Raw genomic sequence first — 23374 nt, forward strand, 5'->3', positions numbered from 1 at the left:
TGATTAGGAAACCAATAAATGTACAAATGGTGGGCAGCACGAGCATTTTCATCCACCACCCCTTAAGCTCGCTCTTTCCTCCCAATAACAGCGCTCCATTTTCTGTCCACTCCACACAGTAACAAAGACAAGTGTGTCCCTGTTTGAAGACAAACTGACGCAAGGCCAACCAGACTGCACAGTGTGAACAGGTGCTGCCTTCTATACAACACCCATAAATGAGTCACTTGCACAGCCAAAAGCAACATGTTTACATCTCAGTAATAGGACAAAAACCCACAGTGTTGTCCCGCCTGGAATATCCACAACTATTCAACTACAGCATTTACAAATAAACGTCATAAAATTTCAACCAGATGCCTATTTTACGTTGATGTCATGAGTACTTTGAAATCATTGGCCTGCAGACCTGCTATGGTATGGCTCAGATGGAATGTTGTGCACCTACCCTCTTGGAGGTGCATGACACTGTTCAACAAGACCGAGCACCATACGCTAAGGGATCTGGACATGGGCTGCTAAGTGAAATATGCTTGTTATGACCCACTCTACCAGCCCTCTCATTTTCTATATTTATTTCAGATACACACTTTATAAATGGTTTAATGACAATATTATGGAAAGGATAGTTCCTACTCACCATACAGCACAGATGCTAGTTAAGTATACACATTATAAAGAAACAAACACACAAAAATTTTATGACGGAATACTTAGGTCTCTTAATCAGTCTTTATGCCTTAGTATTAACAAATGCACTTAACCGAGTCCAGCAGGAAATTTTCATAACAGACACCCTTGAATCAGGTGCTGCACAGTTTGCACAGCAACCCCACAGTTACACAGTGGGGCATATTTGCATATCCATTCATAAAAACAGGCACCACACCTTCCATGGCCTGTATGGAATCAATTAAAAGCTGTCCATAGTTTCCTGAGAAGACCAAATCCATTCACACGTTTAGCACAGTTAGTAATAAGGTGTTTGAGGGAACTTTTGCCAAACCTCTTTCCATTCTTGGCACATACCATATACAAGATGCACATCTTGTGTTGGCCTGGGTGATTTTCTGGATTTAAGTCTGCTGTCAGGTATATTCTATAACAGGTTCTACAGAAGTGAGTTCTGATGAGTAGTACACTTTTAGAACTCCCTTGCAACTGATACTTTTTCTCTAATCGATGCTGGTGCAATATTACATAACACAGGCAGCCACAAAAGTTATGTTGATTTAGTAGTCTCAGTAACTACTCTCATTCCATGATTTAGGATGACACCAACTGGGTGTAGACGTGCACTGTCTCTCCTCACTGAAGCACAGTACCCTGCCACTGAGTAGACCAGTGCCAATGTATCAGTACAATGAGTATTTAAATTAGCACCCATCCTGAACTAGTTAGTTTTCTAATACTATCAATTTTGGTTTTCACTTTCTTTGCTCTATTTTCTAAGTGGTTCTTAAATGTAATGCCTCATCAAAAATGATGCCAAGTATTTCGGGTATGGGTTGTGTCCCAGAGGAATAATTCTGAAGACCACATGTAATTTGCAATTTGCTTCACAATTATTAAGATGATAAGCATTTAATCTGTTTTAGATGGATTTACCTCCAGTCTCCAGTTCTTGAAGTAGCCACTCAATATCCATAAATCTGTGGTTAAGCTCTTTCATACTCTTCCAGCTTTCCTGATTGCTACATCAGTGCTAGGTAGGGTTGCCAACTCTACCCTATTATATAGTAACTTATGTATTCTTCTAAATTTTTCAGCCAAAATGAATGTCCCACTTATATTTTATCTGGAAGGTTTTACCTTGCATTTTTAAAGAAGTGATACGAGTAAACAGTTAAACCTGCAGCATATTTTTCAATTCTCATTTCTGAATGTCTGTTACAACACTGATTAATCGATATGGTGAAGTAATTCCAGTACAACGACTACATCAGTACATAGTGAATATAAAACCATGTTTAACAAGGCATCCCATCACGAGTCATGTGGCCATTGTTTTGTTGTTTCTTGTTAGAATGCAGTCATACTTGTTTTCAATCCTACTAATCAGAGTAACGCAACGTCGATGAATCCAAAACTCTGCATAAAAAGAGAGGAAAATGTTTATGTGCATATCAGAACAAGTGGCAAGAAACTTATTCACAGGTTAATCCAATAAAAGGTAAAAAAATAAAACACACTGCTAGCTTTAAAAGTGAGAGTTCAGCACAGCACATGATGTAATACAGGCTGTCAAAAGCATGCCAAAGTCGAAGGACACAAAAGCAGAGTTAGGGGAATTAATACATCTCCTTAGATAGTCAGCTATTTTCAATGCCCAAGTTATCCTCCTACTAGTGGTGAATCCAACAAAGCTGCTGTAGGTGAGTTAATGGTGGTGCATCGTATTGTGAAACACAACTTCAGTTGTAGTAACATGGACTGTGCAAATAAATGTGCTAGGAGTAATTTGTGGATTCTTATATGGCCAAAAGAAATGCATTGGGGTACGACAAAAGCAAAGAGTATTGCAAAAAGCTGGTTGGTACCAAGAAGTGTAAGTGACTTCCTAGAGAAGCTAATGATCCATGTAAGTGTAGCACTTTTTCTTCTGTGGCTTCAGATGCAATGAATCACAATAATAGGAAAATGTTTCCTGTAGTAATTAGGTACTTGAATCTTGTGTTAGCATCAGAAATAAACTATTAGATTTTGTGGGAAAGGCAGATGAGAGTGATAGTGGTATTTATGCTTTGATATAAAACAATCTTGAATCTCATTTATTAAATGTAAATAACATTTCGTCTTACTAGTGCAGATAATGCTAGGGTCAATTATGGCAAAAATAAATCTGTGAGGAAATTGTTCTTCTTCTTCTTCTTCTTCTTCTTCTTCTTCAGTGTTACATTTTAAGGTATGTGCCTACAAGGTGACTGTCCTTCACACCAGTTGTTTATAGGCTAATAATGAAGTGGGAGCCAATAATAAGTTATTTTCAAAGCACAAACCAAAAACTTAAAGCTTTGAAATTAAATTTCAGTAGTAAGTACCTAGGGAAAAAGTTAATTCTTGAAGCATATTTTCAATTTTTTTCCTTATGTTGGAAATATACTTTTGGAAACATCAAAGTTTCTAGATATTTCAGATTTAACTATAATAATGGAGTCCTGTAATGCTATTGATGCTTTGTTGAAGAAAATTTTTCAGCAAAAAGAAGACTAATATATGCAAAGTTTTAAATAAATTACAGCCTGTGAATGGCAAGACAATTCAAAATAATTGTGTCAAATTCTGAAATACTTTTCATACTTACAGCATAAACAAAGATTTCTGACAATGCTACAATTCAGCCCTTGCTCCCACTATTCTTAAAGAATTCTGTTAGTTTTAATTTATCGATTTTCATAACATACTTACTCATATTTAGCTAGACACAAATGAGGATAATCTATATGATAAATTTACGTCTTTGAAAGATATGCCAAGTACACCAATTTCGATTGGCGGCAGCACTGTGGAAAAGTGGGTACCTGTTATGATTGAGGTAGGTGCCGAAGCCCAGGAGATGAATAAGAGTCTTGGCTTTGTTCTCAGAAAATTTATAGGAGTGTGGGAACATAACAGGAAGGATCGAAATATTAAGGAGCAACTTCTTCATTTAAATGAATAGAGTAAGGGTAGGATGCTTCACAGATTGGTGAGTGTTTGTGACACAGTGTTCAAAACTTAATGAATGTGTTGGGGAGCAAAGGATAGATGGATCCACGGATGAGGTGACTTACACCTAGCTCAAATGAATCCATAGAAGGAATGACCTGAACTGAATTATGGGAGGGGGATTGGTAAAGGGACACTGGCATCTTAAACAGAAAGGTAATTAAGAAGTATGTGCACAAAGAAGGTGATGTAGAAGCAAGTAATTGTTCCCATTCATGAATTGTTCTCCAAACTAGTACAGGTGAAGAAATTACCAAGTTAGTGTCAAAGTAAAGATGCAGCATTTCTGTGCATGCTTGATTTCATAAATGGCTAAAATATGCAATTAGCAATCATAGATTGAACTAACAGATCAGCACTTAGCTCCTTGGGTATATAAAAGAAGGGAGGCAGCTAGCCTATGCTTCAATATTTACTGAGATACAGTGGAGCGGCAGTGGCTAAGAGCCTTAAGAGATCAAATAGTTATTACTTAAGTGAACTGAGTGCCTCTTGCAGGCGAAGGGTGAAATAAAATTTTTGGATGCCATGTTCCACTTAAAAGAATCTGCAATGAAAGATGTTCACGATGTTTAGTAGTACGTAAGTAAGTGTTGGGGTATCCCACAGTGCGAGATATTATTATAATATTTGCAGAACGGCTTGAGCTCATCACTTCTACAATGCGAGATGGCGAGTGAGTGTCACCACCCACTGTGTGCAGCTGCTTGTTCCTTGGTGTCATGTTTGAAATTGTTTAGAAGACAAGGAGAAAAAGGGGGAGAAGATCATTGCCACAACAGATGGCAAGAAAAATGACTTTGGTCTGACAAGCCGCTTAGTATACGAATTTTGTTAAAAAAGAAAGTGTGAGCACAGAAAGTTTAAAGTACAGTCGTTTACATCATTCAAGTAGCTTGGAAGAAAATAAATGCTCTCTTTCAGCACCCATTCATGCACACGGAAACTAAGTTCTGCAAGACTGCTGCAACATGGTTGGGTGGAACTATTTAGCAGGGCCACCTCAGCAAACATCAAGAAAAGGCAACTGAAAGAAACCTTATTAAGTAAGTCTACTGATATCAAATATAAGAAGGTTACATATCGTACATAGGAAATGGAAGACTTAAGCCACCGAAACTCCATTTCACAGGGAACCACTGATGTTCCATTCCACAGGCAAAGGTGCCTACTCCTTGGAAGAATGCAGAGGTGGTGGTGGTTATTAGTGCACGGTAGGACAAGAATTCACTGATACCCAGATCTTACAGACATTTCCTTGATTGTTCCGATAAATACTTTAAAACATTACGCAAAAGGTTAAGAAATGGAAACTCCCGCTTGGAATATCAGCAACATTCTTCAGAAAAGAACACGCGCACGTGCACACAACACACACACACACGATGAATGCAATCTCTAGCAGCATGCCAGTTCAAGGTGCCGGAAATAGCAGTAATGCATGTGTGAGCTGTGCTTACTTATGCGAATATGCGAGAGTTTTCTTTTTTTGAAGAAGGTTTTGGCTGAAAGCTAAATGTGTAACAGTCTCTTTGTTGGCCTGTCTGCAACTCAATCTATCCTCTTCCAGTTACGCACAAGGTTGTAAGACCATAGACAGCTACACGGCACAAGTCATCACCAGTATGGAATTAGAAGAAGCAAGTCACAAGTAGAGACAATACATATGGCAGAATCACTTGCAACACACATTCCATGTATAATCCAGTGGTGTGATAAATGTCACTGTTGCTTTTAATAACCTACGGTTAGGAGCAGATAAAAATAATTCCTTCTTGCCAATTTTGGTTCATGTTCTCACACCTTAATATTCGAGAATGTTCTTTACTTTAGTTCTATATCATTACTTTTGGTGTCAAGTTGAAAATGAAAATATACCTTTCAATTACATTGCAGTTATTGACATCACCTGTCACACTCCTACCCACTATAAAAAATGTTAAAATCTTTAAATCACATAAATTAAGGACAAAATAACTCTGCAGCCAATGCTGTTGAAAGTTTTTCGAAAGGAAGCATTGCCATAATCTCCGAGTTCTCTTCTGAGGCACTATGTCACCAATCTGCAAAGCCTTCACTATATGTAAAAACAGCAAGTCTACTTTGAACTAGGAAGCTGAACTGCATCCATCATAAGTGATATATCTGTTGGCACGGAAAGTTACTTTTTCATTAAATTCCGAAGGGATCTGTATCCCTCCAAAACATATCTGGCTGAAGTTTATGTCTTTTCATGGTTTTAAAAAGAAGCTTTTATATTTGATCACAAAAAATTTCTTTCTGCTATATAATATTCAAGCCATTTTGACTTGGAATAGAGTTAACAGTTTTTATCTGCCAATGTTACATTTCCGATACCTTTGCACAAAAATCATATCAGAAACAATGTGTTTGGTGAGTTGTTCTAAGCAATAAATCAATTAAACTGCATTATTTTTGTGTTATGCAAGTATAAATATGAAAACAACCAAGTATTGCCATTAGCTTCGAAAACATGATGTAGCGGGACTTTGAATTTCGCTGCACTACACTCGTTTCCTCAGACATAAATTATACCATCGCAGCGGTATGAGCACTCGACAGCAGAGAAAATACTAAAATTGTAACTCCTTTTTTTCTATCCATTTCTTTTGCTTAATGCAGACGTGATCTGACAAAAAAAAAAAAAAAAAAAAAAAAAAAAAAAAAAAAAAAAAAAAACCTTATTAATGTGTAGACATATTGTGGAAGTTATGACATTTGGAGGAGGGAAGCAACGTAATATAAATTGTATTTAATATCAAGACGGTTTTGTATACATTAGAAATTCCTGGACAATGAAACCTATTGCAAGATTTCGGAGCAGACTTTTCACGCAGAAATGAAGTAGGAGATTTTTGAAGACCTGGACGCCGCACGAAAGAAGACATGTTAACATGGTAAAGAATGAACTCTTATCTACGCCATTTCCCCCGTTAGTCACATTTGTTATTCTCTGTCTTTTTTCAAATAATTTTTGTAGTGGAAATTGGTTTGACTTTTGCTCAGAAACGCCACAAGGACCACCCCAATAGCTTTTCCAAATCACGAAGTCCAATAACTTTTCTGTAATACAAAGTCCGATTTGCATTTCATTCTTTCCCTTTTTCATGGTCATTTACGATTTTAAAACCCCCTTTTTATTCACCATTTCTTCCCACATTTTCAACCTTTTCTTTTCTTCTCTTTTTTCTTTTTTTTTATTAACCACTACAATGAGAATCGGCCTGATATCTGCTCAATTTACTGTTATCAGCCAGTCATACCTAGGGACATGTGAGCTCAAACAAACATATTTCTGACTGTATGACGGAATACTGGGAATTTTTATTCGAATGTTTTTTACTATTCTGTGAAATTAAGTCTATTGTAATAGCACCATTTGTAATGAGGGCTGGTAAAAGTGACGTTAGCACATGAAATGTTGATTTACATGTTTCCACAGCTATTTCAAATGCTACTTGTATTTAGTAACTGCCATATTTATACTTCGGTACTATGAAAATATGATGTTTAAATGATGCACCACACAGAGGATCCCTCCAAAACATATCACTTTTTTTATCATCATCCTTGAGTAAAGAGACAAGAGCCAATTTTTACATTAAGTAACTAAAGATAAAGCTATCATCCACCCAAAGGTTGGTTTGAACACCACAGTGCTTTACTAGGCATGGTAATATTGGAGGTGGTATGCCATTGCCTTCCTCTGATCTTTAACTGACTTGTTCACCTAGTTACACGAGTATCTACAATTTAACGTGGCCTCCGAAACACGGTACAACTCAGCATTTTTCACATTTACCAATATAGGCAGACTTGAAGAAAGTGATGAATAAAAGACAGAAATCTGAGGAGTAACTGGTGATCAAAACAATAGCCTTTGTACTTTCGGTCTGACAGCTCACCACTGAGACACCGAGACACACCTACATAATTATAACTTACCAATTATCTGTAAAGGGTAGGGAAAGTATTCACAGATATCAAATGAATGTCAAAACTCAGATCACATGTCAGTATCAAGTAAAGAAGGGAAAACTGGAAGCTGGAAGGAATATACAGAGGCTATACACTGATAAGCCAGAACATTATGAACACCTATCTAACACCATGTTTAATCACATCCCAGATGTATTTGATTGGGTTCAGATCTGGCGAGTTTGGGGCCCTGAACATCAATTGGAACTCATCACTGTGCTCCTTGAGCCACTCCATCACACTCCTGGCCTTGTGACATGACATACTATCTTGCTGAAAAATGCCACTGCTGTTGGGAAGCATGATGATCATGAAGGCTTTACATGGTCTGCAACCAGTGTGCGACACTCCTTGGCCATCTTGGTGCCTTGCATGAGCTCCATTCAGCTCATGGATGCCCACTTGAATGCTCCCCATAGCATAATGGAGCTGCTGGCAATTTGTCTCCATCCCGCAGTACAGGTGTCAAGGAGTTGTTTCCTTGAAAGACAATGGATTAATGCCCTCCCATTGTCATGACTACAAAGGTATCTGGATTCATGAGACCATGCAACACACTGCCACTGCGCCGATGTCCAGAGCCAATGTTCACATGCCCATTTTAGTCATAGTTGCCAATGTCGTGGTGTTAACATTGGCACATGTGTGGGTCATTGGCTGTGGAGGCTCATCGTTAGGAGTGTCTGGTGCACTTTTACTCTGCCCAGCGTTGAAGTCTGATATTGATTCCATCTCAGTTCACTGCCTGGCCTGCTTTACCAGTCAGCCCAACCTAAGACATCCAACATCTATAATGAGGGTGGCCACCCAACCCTACAATGACTGGACAAGGTTTCACATGTTGAAGCCACCCTTGAATATCCAACAAGTTGTGCAGTTTCCAAAATGCTTGTGCCAGGTCTCCAGGTGATCACAATATGCCCTCAGTCAAACTTAGATAGATTGTGCACCTTCCCCATTTTACACATGGGCAGCACGTTCACTGATACCACATACACCATTCACGACTCACTAGCAGTGATTCCTCGCCAGGTGACGCTGCTATCGCCTGGACAGGTTTATGTCAATATTAGGCCAATGGTCCTAATGTTCTGGCTGACCCGTATCTAACTGAAACAAACTTGAGGACGTAATTATAGAAAGAGAAGAGGACGTATGTGATGATATGGTGGGAGGTATGACACCGCGGAAAAAATTCAGCAGATCACCAAAAGACCTAAGTGTAAACAAGGCCTCTGGTATAGACTACATTCTGTCAGAATTATTGAGATCCTTGGGAGAACCAGCCAGGACAAAACTATTCCACCTGGTGTGTAAAACATATGACAGTGGAACTTTGATTTTACATTCTCCAATTTTACATTTTTTGCGATTCTACCCCTGTGAAAAACCAACAAGATCAATGCTAAAAGTTCCCTGATTTTACATTTCTTCCTAGTAAAGTTTACCTCGATTCTAAGTTCTTACTCGACGTCTCGCTTGACTTTGTCCCATTTTCTTCCTATTGACATTTGATGTGACTGAACATGTTATTAGTGACTCAAAAGAAAGATGGTTCATAGGTGGTGGTGGTGATGGAATTAAGAAAATATTTTAGGCCATTGTGAAGAGGGGAGACGTGAGAGAGGGAATGTTGACAATCCACAATTGGTGCTGCCAAGACAACTTGCACCATTTAGATTTATTGTGCAATTATGATACAACTACTGCTAGATTGCAGTGGCAATCAAAAAATGAAGACAATCAACATGAAGTGTTCTGGACTGAGCCAATATGTGACTAAGGGACCAAGTCACATCCTTTTCTTGTGACTTATAACTCAGTCTCATTTTTTTTGCATGTATTTCCAAAGTACTGTATTCAGCAACAATATCAATAGTCCATCTTTTATATTCAAACACTGAGACTCTAAGAATATGCTCGGTCACAATAGAGGAAATGTCGCCCATTTCCTGCTAGTGATCTTTTATTGGCTGGCGACTAGCTACGTCACTCAATAGCCAAAGCAGCCACCACACCAAAATAACACACATAAAATGAATTCACCTACTGGGTGTGTGGAGAGGGTGAGTGGCTCTGCAGCAATGGGAGTGTAGGTAGATGTGAAAACATTTTGTGAAATCTGAAAATATTCTTTTGATGCAGATGATGTGGTATGACAGATATCACAGGTAAATGGAACAAGGGGTTTCCGACAGCACATTTTAAAGACTTTCATGTCCAAATCCGACATGATACAGTTGCAACAACTACATACACTACTGATGTATATACCTTGCACCACACATTGTAGATCATAAAAATAGGCAGCAGTGATAGAGGGCATGAAGAGAAACTGCAGCACCAGAGCTTCCTTTCAAATTTACATTTTTACACAGTTTACAGTAATTCACTGAGCCAACATCTAGTAAGCTTGTAATATTAATTGGGGAAGTAAACTAATTTTTTGACATTTCTGTTTCTCTCATCAAGCCTAAAATAACATTAACAGTAGTGAGGGTAGCTTATAAGAGAAATATTATACAATAACAGCAATGGTGACAAAATATGTCATTAAGCAGATATCAACATTTATGCTTATGATCTAACCACTTAGCTGCTGTGATGTTTTACGTTTAATTTGACATTTCCATCACTTTTTTGCATTTTTCTGGGTGAGCACAAAGGATGCTCTCTCAAAAACATGTGTTTTGAATGTATAATTTGTAGCATATCGGAAAACAGCTTGATTGTGCTCAAGATATCAATTTCAATTTTTTGATGAATTTTTATTTGCTGTTACATGTCTGTGATTTTTTAAGAATGGATGAAATTCATTATCACAATTTATTGTATAAACATTGTATTGGACACTTAATTGCATTTATTTAGACAGATATTATACAAAGTACTCAAGAGGATTGCAATTGTTAACCATAGATGCCATATTTGGGGGGGGGGGGGTTGTTAACATTTTCCTCAAATCTGCAGGTGCTTACAGATGTGAATACTATTGAACCATCAGTTTAATAAGTCAAAGTTCCAAAATATTGGCACAAATTATTTACAGAAGGATGAAAAAACTGGTAAAGTGAATGTCAGGAAAGTTCCAGAGAAATGTAACAACTTGCAAAGCAATACTGACCCTATAGATTACCCTAGAAGATGGAATGAAGAAGGCAAATCTACATTTACAGCATTTGTAGATTCAGATAAAGCTTTTGACAATGTTCACTGGACTAAGTTCTCAAATTCTGAACATAGCAGGAATAAAATACCAGGAATGAAAGATTATTTACATCTTCAGAGACCATACTGCAGTTATGAATATCAAAGGACAATGAGCAAGCAATAAAGGAAACCATGGAGAAATCTGGTAAGGCAAAGTTCAGGAGCAAGAAATAAAAAATGTTCAAATGTGTGTGAAATCCTATGGGACTTAACTGCTAAGGTCATCAATCCCCAAGCTTACACACTACTTAACCTAAATTATCCTAAGGACAAACACACACACACCCATGCCCAAGGGAGGATTCGAACCTCCGCCGGGACCAGCCGCACAGTCCATGACTGCAGCGCCTTAGACCGCTCGGCTAATCCCGTGCGGCGAGAAATAAAAACTCTGCTATTTGTTGATCACACTGTAATTCACACATAGCAAAGGAAATGGAAGAGCAGCTGAGTGGAAAGAACAGTCTTGTAAAGAGATTTTAAGATTAACATAAAAACAAGTAATGGAGTGTAACTGAATTAAATCAGTCTGTGCTGACGGAACTGGACTAGGAAATAAACTACAAGTAAGAGATAAGTTTTGGTATTCGGGGACTAATGATGGCTGAAGTACAGAGGATACAAAACGCAGACTGGCAACAGTAAGAAAAGCATTCCTTAAAAAGAGGAATTTGTTAAGTCTTCTGAAGGTATTTGTATGGAGTAATGTTGACAATAAGCAGTTCAGACAAGGTGAGAACAGTTGATAGGACACATCCTGAGGCAACAAGGAATTGTCAATTTAAGTGAAAGAAATGTAGGGGGGGGGACTTTATACGAAGACCAAGGCTTGAATATAACAACAGGTTCAAATGGATACAGACTGTGGTTTGCACACGACAGATCAGAATGGAGAGCTGACCACAGATGATGACTTAGCCACCAGATTAATCTATTTACACAGGAAAGGAGTAACTACAAATTTGATAACATTTTATAAAGAAAGCTGATTTCAGGTTCTTTGTGACATTTTCATGTGTGTAACTATGGTGGCCCTCTTTGTTCGATCACCTGAAGGATCTGGAGTGTTCACAGACACTGTACAATTACATGAGATGCTTCCTTTTGTACGCCCAAGAAGGGGATAATGAACAGCCTTGGAGAGCACACATATGCCAGCAATAAGACAGCATTAGGCTCTCATATTCAAAAGGAATATAACAATTTTGTTAACACTGACAAACAACTACAAATTTTACTTAAAGATGAAAAAAGTTGACAGACGAATTAGAAGAATTGGAGATTTATATTATGAACGAGAAGGAACCAGACAAACTCCTCGATAAGCAGAATGAATTTGTAGTAGATGAATACTTAGTTCAATACTCCTTATGATCTGTTAATTTGACGAACTGCAGCACGCTACATACAAGCTCCAACTGACAGTGACGCCTCCCTGTGACCGAGTGCTGCACTGTGCCATACCTTCACTTGCTAGCAGTACCCAAGAAATATGAACACATCCACTGGTAGCCAAAGAAGACTGCTGCTGAGCTACAGCACAATTCCATCCCTTTCAACCAGTCTGCATTCTCTTTTCCAAGTTAATGGGCACTGGTATAAACATCTAGCAGCCACAAGTGCAGTGCCATTAACCATCAGAAATTTGTACTATAAGGATTGCTCCTTTGTATCCTTTATTGTAAAGATCTTACTCTGTTCTGAAATATTGTTTTATTGATTTAACAACCTATACTCTTATTTTTATATTTTACGAATAACTGATTGAAATATTATTGTCACATTTGTCATATTTTATGGTTGTCAGGACATTTAACCACTGCGCTATTGTGCTGTTACATGAAAAACTGCTCATAAATCTCTCATACTCTACCCATAAATCTTTAGAGAGTATTTTACCTTTTCATATGACCCACTCAGGTGAAATATTCTAGCAACTTGGAAGGGCAACAACCTGCTTCTATTCACAAAAGATTCAATAGCCTTTTGGAAATCAACAAACATCTTTGCAATTCAGTAATCTGTGGCAAATGATTGATTTTAGATTAAATACTTGTTCAGAACATGATCTGCACTTCCTATAAGCACCTTGACATTCGTCTACATTACTCTTCAGTGTTGTTTCTACTGTGTTTAGTATTACCTTGGAAAATATGTTATATGTCACTGTTAAAAAAAATCCTCTGTACTTGATAACATCTTGTTATTGCCTTTCTTATGAAGTGGACGTATCAAGGGCACCTTCCATTCTCCTAGGTGTTTTTTTTTGTTTTTGTTTTTTTTTTTTTTGCTTTCCAAGTTTTTGTAAACAATTTATTTAAGCCTTTTTTTATTTTTGGTACAGACCATTTCAATTGCTCTGCTGTAAAATCATCTTCTCAACTAGCCTCATAAAGTTTTAATAATTTAATTTCTTGATACTTCAGGGAAAATCTCCTTTATTGTGCTTATCTGTGACTCAGCATCTCCACTATATGGTGAGTGGCAGCTTTCCTTTTCATAACTGTTACACTACACCCTGGATTTTCCATTGTTTAATAATAATAATATAATAATAATAGTCACAGTAGTAGTAGTAGTAGTAGTAGTAGTAATAAAATTCAGCCTAATCTAAAACATCACAATATGCTACATGCAATAAAAAAAAAAAAAAAAAACCTAGTGACCTGGTGCTGTGAGCAACATAATACTCTTAGTGCCAGAAGAAATGACATCAAATCAGAGCATGTGCAACTGAAAACTAAAAGCTGCATCCCTTCTGAGCTGATCGTAGCGCAGCTGACTATCGTTTGAGCACTCAACACTGGCTTCTAGTTTATCATGAAGAGAGTGCTACAAAATGTATCTTCATCCATTTTATTTGCATACCAAAAAGCATTTGAGGAGAATTCTGTGTAATTTTAGTGTGATTTCTACCTGGCATTCTAAGAGAAATGGCATAATTTTAGTGCGATATTTACAGTGTACTGTAGCACATTAGCAACACAAATCAAGCTGCCACTGCTGGGTTACAAATACATAATTTCCTGATTTTTTGTTTTATGTCCTATTGAGCAACACATGAACATGGGTTCACTAAACACCACTTGCCAGTTTGTTCAAAGCCATTTTAATAACACTTTAATTAGCTCACAACCAAAGAAAAATCACCGAACAGATTTATGTTTTTCCAGAAGTTGTTCTTTTATTTATAAATGTCACCTTCACGCTGCTATGCACTCCATGTATAGAGAATCAGATACCTCAATGCCTGATTCCCTGAGGATTATGTCACAAGAAATGACCGTATCAATAAACAAGCAATTCGTTTCCATATCAAAAGGCTGTCCACAGAGCCAGTGGGCGATTCAGCATTTTGAGGTGCATTACGCAACACCTGTAGCCTAGGAAGACTGGCAGCATTTGCAGATGAATTATTGTTCACCATAAGCAGTGTCTATACAGCATTGATGAACACAGAATAGCTACAAGCGCAATGACAAGGGATGAACAGGAAAGAAAAAATCCTTCCTATCATTCCTCCAAATAGTATCTATCCTACAAGTCTGTAAACCTGAAACCACATTGGATTAAAGAAATCCACAAATTAAAAACGATAAACGACGTCATCCATACACAGCCACTATGGGATTTTACATTTTCCAAGCTATGGTCTGAAGGATGAACTGCATTTTTCCCTCTTTTCTAAAAAACTCAGTTGGATTTTAAAGGCAAGAATTCGTATTAAAAATGGCTTACTGCACACATTACTTTATACTTCGACAAGCTATATTTTTATAATTGTAATGTCTTTTCCTCAACTCTAGGTCGAAAGATGGTGGTGGTGGTAACACAACAATAAGTAAAATAAAAAATAAGGTGTTAGAGGCACAATAACCTGTTCATAGCATAAGTCAGGAAAGCACGGAGATCAGTCTTTGATATCCCTCCAATTGGATTTACATCAGCGCTGGAACAGTCATATTTAGTCATGTAGCCACGCAATGCTTCATCAACATTTGCCGATCCAAGTACCAGTAATCCTCCTGGCCTGTTACGTACCCATAGCATGAGTTGAGCAAAAAGATACGAAATTACCATCCTCAGTCTTGCCTGCAAAACAGAAATCATTGTTATAAGTGACAGACAATTCACATTACTTTGTAATTTACTGAAAGTCTACTCGCAACAACTACTCATCATGTAATGTCATCTAACAATTTTGCTAACATCCCTGATAATGATAGTGGAAGTGTGGATGCACTGTAAGAAGGTCTTTAGCGTACATATTGTAACATTATGGCCATGTGGTTAAAAGTGATAAACCAACCAGAAGTAAACAAAACAAAAAAAGATATTTGCATGAATTACCTGGCACTCCCATGCAAGTATGCACACCTAAAATAAAGGGAAGTTTACCTTTAACGAACAACTACTTCAATTTCACAGAACAAAATGGAGTTTTTTTTTTATAACCTGTAGTGTACAGGTACCTCATGATTACTGTTTTTCCCCATCATCTACAGCAATGTCTCCTCCTCTCACTCACGTGAGTTACCAGAAGCCATGGATATTAAAGAAAATACATTAATATGTTTCATAAAAAACATCGGAAGCTTCATTGATAGAAAGGATAAACTCCATGTACCCACAGAGGAAAATGATGGGTCGAGTCACATACCAGTACAACAAAAAAGAATGCTACAAACACTTCAGCTTTCGGACAAAGTCCTTCTCCAGAAGTAGAAAATACACACCCATTCCCACAACAACAACAACAACAACAACAACAACAACACACGTGTCCATTGCTTGCCTCAGGGTACTAAGGCCCTTGCCTTCCTATTGAATTCATGTCAAATTGCACTCTTTAATTTGCACTGTGTGTCCACCAGATGTGACATTTAACAACTATGGTTTTACAAATATAGTAGGTGCTACTACCAAAGATCACATGTGTAATGTCAGAGATGCATAATTTCTATGATAAATGTATGTTATGTTATGTTATTTCTTAAAATTTCTTTAAAACCAGCATATTTCTACAGGGAGAACAACTTTATTCCTTGCAAGTGGTGTATACTGAACTTTTCATTAAGGTAAGCAGTTACAAAAGAATAAAATGTACTTTTAAAATATGAAATTACCGTTTTGGTGATTTGTTGTCACTGAGTCTTAAAACCCTTCTCTCAGTTGCCAAAGAAAACCCTTTTTGATCAATAACAGAGTAAGTTTGCAAGCTGTTCTTGTGCTTATGAACTACATCATTGTTTTTTGACCTTTTTATTGCTGAACAGCGTCTCACAACTGATGCACTGGATGCAGGAATACTCCAAATTTGTTCAAAGAACTTTAAAATTTCACAGTATGGAGACCACCTGACACATTTCAACAAATCACCAATAATTTTATGATGCAGTTCTCTGGAAATAAAGGTGACAAGTAGCTGTGATCTTAAAAAGGTAAAAAACAACAATCTGGAGGACACGGGGAAGAGATAATAGCGTATGGGTGGGGACACAGATGAACACTGTCTGGTGGAGGGACTAGCCTGCCAACAGGTGGCATCAGAGATACTTCCCACCCCTCCTAAAGTGGTGTTCTGTTGCCCCCCAACCTCCACAACATCCTAGTCCATCCCTATACCACTCCACACCTCTTGTCATAAGGATCATATCCATATCCCTGTGGAAAACAGAAGTGCAACACATGCCCAATCCACCAACCCAGCACTTCCTACTCCCGTCTGTCACCAGTTTATCCTACACTGTCAGGGGCCAGGCCACCTGTGAAAGCAGGCATGTAATTTACCAGCTCTGCTGCAATCATTGCACAGCTTTTTATGTTGGTAAGACTACCAACCAGCTGTCCACCAGGATGAATGGCCACCGCCAAACTGTGGTCAAGAGCAAAGTAGACCATCCTGTGGCATAACATCCAGCTGGACTTCACACACTTGAATGGCCACAATCCACGGTAACATACTGTCCCGACACCCTCCACCCAACAGTCTCCACCCCCTGTATCTTATCATCTCTGCCCCATTCTGATATCCTATGCTGTTTATTTGCAGCCCTCTGCCAATGCATCCACATGTCTTTCTCCACTCCTCTCCTTTTATGCACCTTTTTTCCTCACTTCCCTGCCCCACAACCTCCTGGCGCTGCTCCTGCTGGCAGTCTAATCTCTGCACACACCATCAGACAGCGGTTTTCTCTCCCCACCTATACACAATTATCTCCTCCCTTTCCCTGCCCCCTTCAGATTGCTGCTTGCATCCCATGTGACAGCTGCATCCCAGCCAGAGTTGCTGAGTTGGCAGTCGTGTGTGCATGAGGTGTGCTTGCTTCTCTCTCTCTCTCTCTCTCTCTCTCTCTCTCTCTCTCTCTCTCTCTCTGTGTGTGTGTGTGTGTGTGTGTGTGTGTGTGTGTGTGTGTGTGTGTGTGTGTGTATTTCCTGGTGAAGGTTGTGGCAAATGTCTTAACTGTGCCTGTCTGCAACTTGACATGTCTCCTTTACAGTAAGTAGCAATCTGTCTTTTCCTACATTGTTGATATTTCTACCTGGAGTTCCCATTGTTTGATAAAAGCAAACAAAATTATCCACAGTAGTCTTTTAGTGATTGCAATTCAAGTACAGGGTAGTAATGTTTATACTGGTCAGAATCATTTTCCAAAAACAGAGTCCAAGTTACTGTCTATCATGTAACAACCCCATTACTATTTCCAAAAGTTTGTGGCAGATTCTTCTAAAGTATGTTTACAAACTGACTGTAGCATAAAGCTCAGGGGATTTAGTAATTAGTCCATCCATATGTTGTCCATCAATTACACTTTTCCACAGTCTTTCAAACTGGCAACATTTGGTTTTGAACATGACTTGGAAGTCCCCCTTTGTTACACATTAGCCAATAGTATAAACTCTGGCTTGCAATGTAGCAAATAAGGTGTCAGTTACACGGGAAACATCTGCGAAAGTATGTAGGATGAAACAAACTAATATCTTGTATTATGCTTTCAGATCAAAGAGCAGTAGTATAAGCTTGTTTGTCCCACATACCCTGGATCTATTATCTTCTTGAAAACTATGAACAGTTGACTGCAGTATACAGTTTGCACCAAACTAGATGCAGAACTCGACAACAAGGCACATGCAGTTTTTGAAAATATTAACTGGAACACAACTGTCTTTTCCCATCTAAGTGACATCAGGTAAGTACAGATTCATCATCTGAATGTATATTAATAAGTATTTATCATTGTATCAAAGAAATGTGTATTTTATGTTTGTTTCATGTCACATGCACAATTTTGTAACAAAATGGTCAACTGATTATCTACAGGCATGGAATGTTTATTTAATCCTATTATTCCTTGTACTTACATCAAAAAAATTATGGTGAATTTGATGAATGTGGCCACTATTCTGTTTTAACAAATATGAGACATTAAAGTTACAAGATATGAAAAATCTGCCCTTCTCTTCTGTTGTTGGTGACACTGTCATTTATTTAAAAGAAATCCATATACACGGACAGAAAAACATTGCAACACCAAAGATAATTGATGTAAAGTAATGAAATTTTGAGAATGCATTTGCAAAGTTAATATATGTAAGAGATTAACACTGCAAGATCACAGGTTAATATAAGCACGAGATAAGACACTGCAAATGAGACATACTCGTATATTAATAACAGTATAACCACCAGAATGTTACATGCTAGCATGCAAACATACATGTGTTGTGTTATACAAGTGCCAGATGTCAGTTTCTGGGATGGAGTTCCATGCCTGTTGCACTTTAATAGTAAATACAGGGACAGTTAACGCTGTTTGTGGATGACACCAGAGTTGTCGTCCCATAAGTGCTCAATTGGAGGCAGATCTGGTGACTGAACAGGCCTAGTCAATAAGTCGACACACTGTAGAGCATGTTGAGTTACAACAGTGGTATGTGGGTGAATGTTGCCCTGTTGGAAAACATCCCCTGAAATGCTGTTCATGAATGGCAGCACAACTGGTCGAATCACCAGACTGACGTACAAATTTTCAGTCATGGTGAGTGGGATAACAAAGAGTGCTCCTGTGGTAATACGAAATTGACCCATAGAGCATAGCTCCAGGTGTAGGTCCAATGTGTCTAGTGCACAACAGGTTGTTGCAGGCCCTCAATTGACCTCTTATTAACACACACACACACACACACACACACACACACACACACACACGGTCATCACTGGCATCGAGGCAGAACCAGCTTTCAACGGAAAACACAACAGACCTCCATTTTGCCCTCCAATGAACTCTCACTTCACTCCACTGAAGTCATAAATGGCATTGGTTTGGGGTCAGTGGAATGCACACTACACTGCATCTGGCTTGAAACTGTCTTTGAAGTAATCAATCTGTCACAGTTTGTTGTACTACTGTGGTGCCAACTGCTGCTCAAATTGCTGCTGCAGATGTGTAATGCACTAGAGCCATATGCCGAACACGATGGTTTTCCCTCTCAGTAGTGCCAAAGGCCATCCGCAGCCTTGTCTTCTAGTAGCGTACATTCTTGTGACCACTGCTGCCAGCAATCATGTACAATGGCTGCGTTCCTGCCAATTCTTCCTGCAATATTGTAGACTGAACATTCAGCTTCACATAGTTCTACAACATGACCTCATTCAAACTCAAGTGAGGTGGTGTTAATGGCATCGTCATAATCTTGAAGACATTCTTGATTAACATCAACTCACAACTTCCAATCTCAAAGACAACTACAGCTCCCAACCATTACAACGCGTATGTAAGGCAAACCTGATTTGCATCCTCATAGTGACGCTACTAGTGCCACTCTAATGCGGCTGGCAAGAATTTGAAGAGACATCATCTTTCAGATGCAGAAACTTGCCTACCAACTTTCGTTTATGTCGCACAACTCTGTCTTGGTACTGAGATTTTTTTCTATCTGTGTATATTGAGCCTTATTCACTGCAATATGATGAAAAATTACTACAATATTTAATTTCAAGACCGCATAAACTTTAGGCAGTTGCATCCTTACTTCCTCATCTAGAGACCAGGTTCTCTTGGCTGACTTTTAAAAAAATTAGCAAGATCATTCAAAGTGAGGAAAAAATTCTGCAGTTTTTCCTCTTTGACTCTTTTTGTGATAGCAGTGAATTCAATTGATGAGTAAAACAACTGCAATCTTTTCAAATGACTAGCTACAACTACAGCTCTTTTGTAACACTGAGGATGTTCATCAGTTTTAAAAATCTCACACAAATTTGCCTAAAAAGGTCACAGTTTAATTTGCTGTGTCACGTAAAGATAAAATTGAGGCAGTCACTGAAAGCTTTGCATTTTATCAGGACTTGACATGACAAGTTAACCAATAACTTTTTATCCAAGACTCCACTGCGAAAGACTTTATAGCCTTCACACTGTGACATAGTTAAGTACTAAGGAGACCTGTGAGAAATGACACTTGTCAATTTCTTAATCCATAATAACTAGGAAAAAGATTTAACTCGCATATCTCCTTTTTTATTTTATACATGAGCACGATCGAAGTAGAGGCAATCACAGTTGCAGGTTTACACAGTTTTATTATGTAGTTCTCGTCTTCGAAACTGGGGACAGAAAAGTTGTGGAACAGGACCAAACATTCACACAGGTGCAGCACTGCTTGGGTTTCCAAAATTTTGTTGCTCAGCATTATGATACAGAATGAGCTGGGTTTCTTACCTTCCTGGCTACAGGAGCATACCTATGCATAATGTAGTTTGAACTGTTAAGACTTTATGGCACTGAGGTAACATAAAACCTTAGTACATGTGAGTAATTAGTTATCTGCGATAAAACCAGGAGTATGTTCTCCATAGCACCAGATAAGAAATTACAATGTTTAGTTCCTCTAACATCATACAAAGGCCTGCAGTCACCACACTATGGGACCTGGTGGCTGGGGATACCACGTAGCTGTGCTTCCAGGACACTCAGCAGAACTTGTACAGCCCATTCAGAGAAAATCAGTCCTTGCTTGTATCATAATGCATAATAAGCATAAACTTACGAACTTCTTTTACAATCAAGAGAAATTGGTGGCTCTAATCCAAAAATATTGTGTAGTATCGCACGTCAATCCATGTATGGAATGCTTTTACACTAAAATGCATTCTGGTTGTTGCAGCCGTGTATGGCGGTCATGTATGTGTGTGTGTGGTGCGCGCAGTTTTCTTTACTGAAGAAAGCTTTTGCTGAAAGGTTATAAAATGTAACAGTCTTTCTGCAGCTGAATGTGTTATCTTTATGGTGAGTGGCAATCTATGTTTTTCATAATATTGTTGAAACTGAATAGATTCATCGTGGCAGATACATATTGTACTACTGTAGAACCAACAAGGAGAGCGAGCAAGTGGTTATACATGTGAAAGATTGAATTAATTCCTTCAAGTAAATGAATATTCTTCTTTTTGAATGTTGTGCCACAACAGTGGATCAGGAAACACACAAGCTTGTAGTGGCAGTTTACAGGTCATCAGCAGTAAATTCTTATATTTTAATTTCCTACCAGCTGGTGCTGACTGACAACACCTAAAGTTACTGATATCCAGCTTTGGATTATTTGGTACAGTAATATTTTCTGTGAGTATTAAAGTAGATAGTGCAACAGCTATTGACAATTTGGTTTAAGAACCAAGAACGTTTAATGATCTAGACGTAAAACCAACAGTCAGTAGTTCATCTGATCATGATGCTCATAAACAACGATTCAATGTAGGTGATTAGACACAGAAATTATGGGAAGAACAAAGATGAGATTTATAAAGGTAAGGAAAGGCATCTGTACTGCCTGACATGTGCACATTACAGTCTGTTAATGTTTGTTCGCTGTGCACAATGTCAGCCTTATGTATCTTTGCCATGTACTCCTATGCTATAATACAACCAAATATAATGTAAAGGATGAGCCAGACAGTAAGAGATTTTACTTTATTATATGAGCACCCAAACCGTAACTACATTTTTCTATTGCGGCCAAGCCACGGCCGGCAGTGTTAGCTGCCTGTAAATTCTTTCGTCCCACGGTCTAGTAACAGGAAGTCAGCACCGAGGAAGGGCACCTTGATCACGCACCTCTCTCATGTGCTTACGATGTAACGCCGCCCCAGGCGTCGCTTAGCAGGCAACGCTCTGGAAAGTTCCATGCCGCCCGCATGGTTTTCTCGGTCCTGACCAATCAGGGCGGAGGAAGCCGCGTGGTGCGGCGAATATACCCGGCCGCCCGTCACCGGGCTCGCCCTCTTGTATTCTTGCTCACCCGCGAGTCGGATGCGCGCCCTGTAGCATTGAACATCTCCCGCTTCTCCCGGTGCTGCGGCACTGTGGACTTAGTTTTGGCAGACAACAACTTTCGGTAGCTTCGCAAACAATGTTCGCCAAATTGTAAGCTCTGGCTCACCCTCACCTCCCTAGGCCTATGTATCCCCTTTCAACATGCTTTAGCCAATAAATGGCCTCTCTCTAAAAATTACCCTATTATTCCATAACGCCCACCGCCTGCCCATACCCGCCATCCTGTACAACTGGTGTCAGAAGTGGGATAGCGTTCCCGTAGTGACTTTGTCGCTACACTAAATTCTTCCCGGCAAAACGCCGTACACTTCGCACATGGAATGCGCCAACCGGCCGTCACGTTTGCTGCACGTGGGCCGTGGCAGCGCCAGTGAACACGCACGGGGCGCGCGCTGCAGCGAGGCAGCCCACGCTAGACAGCCACGTGAGCCGGACGCCGCTGCGCTGCCCGCTGCCTGAGTTCGAGGGGCCTGCGCTGCGGGCGCGACCGACCGGGCCGCCGTCATCCGCCGCCGCGCCAGCCTCCACCGCCGCGCCGCTGTCACCGACGCGCCAGGGGCTGCCGCCATCACCGACCGGCCGAGCCAGCGCCGTCCGCCGCCAACACATTTGCCGCCGCCGCCGCCGCCGCCGCCCGCTGCCACCCGCCAACCACCGCCGCCACAGCCACTGCACCACGCCATCGCCGCCACCACTGCGTCGCACCGCCTCCATCGCCATGTAAGTCGCCGCGATGCTTACAACTATAGCTTCGACGATCTTCCGCCGCTGGATTGAGAATCTTTGTAGCCGTCCTTTTTTTGTAACAATCATTACTTTTTTCTGGTCACTAGCGTCCCATAAAATTGTAAACATGCCGATGGGAACACGAGCGACAGAACGGGATACCCTCGCAGAGGCACCTGCCTCGCAAGACCCACTCGAGGCCATAAATGCGCAAATGCGCCAGTTATCCGCACAAAATCAGGAGCTACTTGAGCAAAACCGCGTCTTCAAACAGACGCTGGAAGCTAGTGCGCGAACTTCCATACCTGTGGCTAGCTCCACCCCTGTAACTAATGCTCAAACAGAGGCAACTAACACTAATTCTGTCTCTAATACAAACGCCACAATTTTTGCTAACATGG

At 39.5% G+C, this 23374-nt stretch overlaps 1 protein-coding gene across 1 annotated transcript in view; it reads right to left on the bottom strand.

Moving 5' to 3' along the window:
• The window catches only part of LOC126252782 (glutamine-dependent NAD(+) synthetase), a 223538-nt gene that overhangs the window by 52988 nt on the left and 147176 nt on the right, over nt 1-23374 (bottom strand). The window contains exon 12 of the mRNA XM_049953713.1: nt 14795-15009. Coding sequence (XP_049809670.1) covers nt 14795-15009 — 215 coding nt within the window. The remainder of the gene's footprint in view (nt 1-14794; nt 15010-23374) is intronic.

This window comes from Schistocerca nitens, chromosome 4, assembly GCF_023898315.1.
Source record: "Schistocerca nitens isolate TAMUIC-IGC-003100 chromosome 4, iqSchNite1.1, whole genome shotgun sequence".
Classification (NCBI taxonomy): Eukaryota; Metazoa; Arthropoda; class Insecta; order Orthoptera; family Acrididae; genus Schistocerca; species Schistocerca nitens.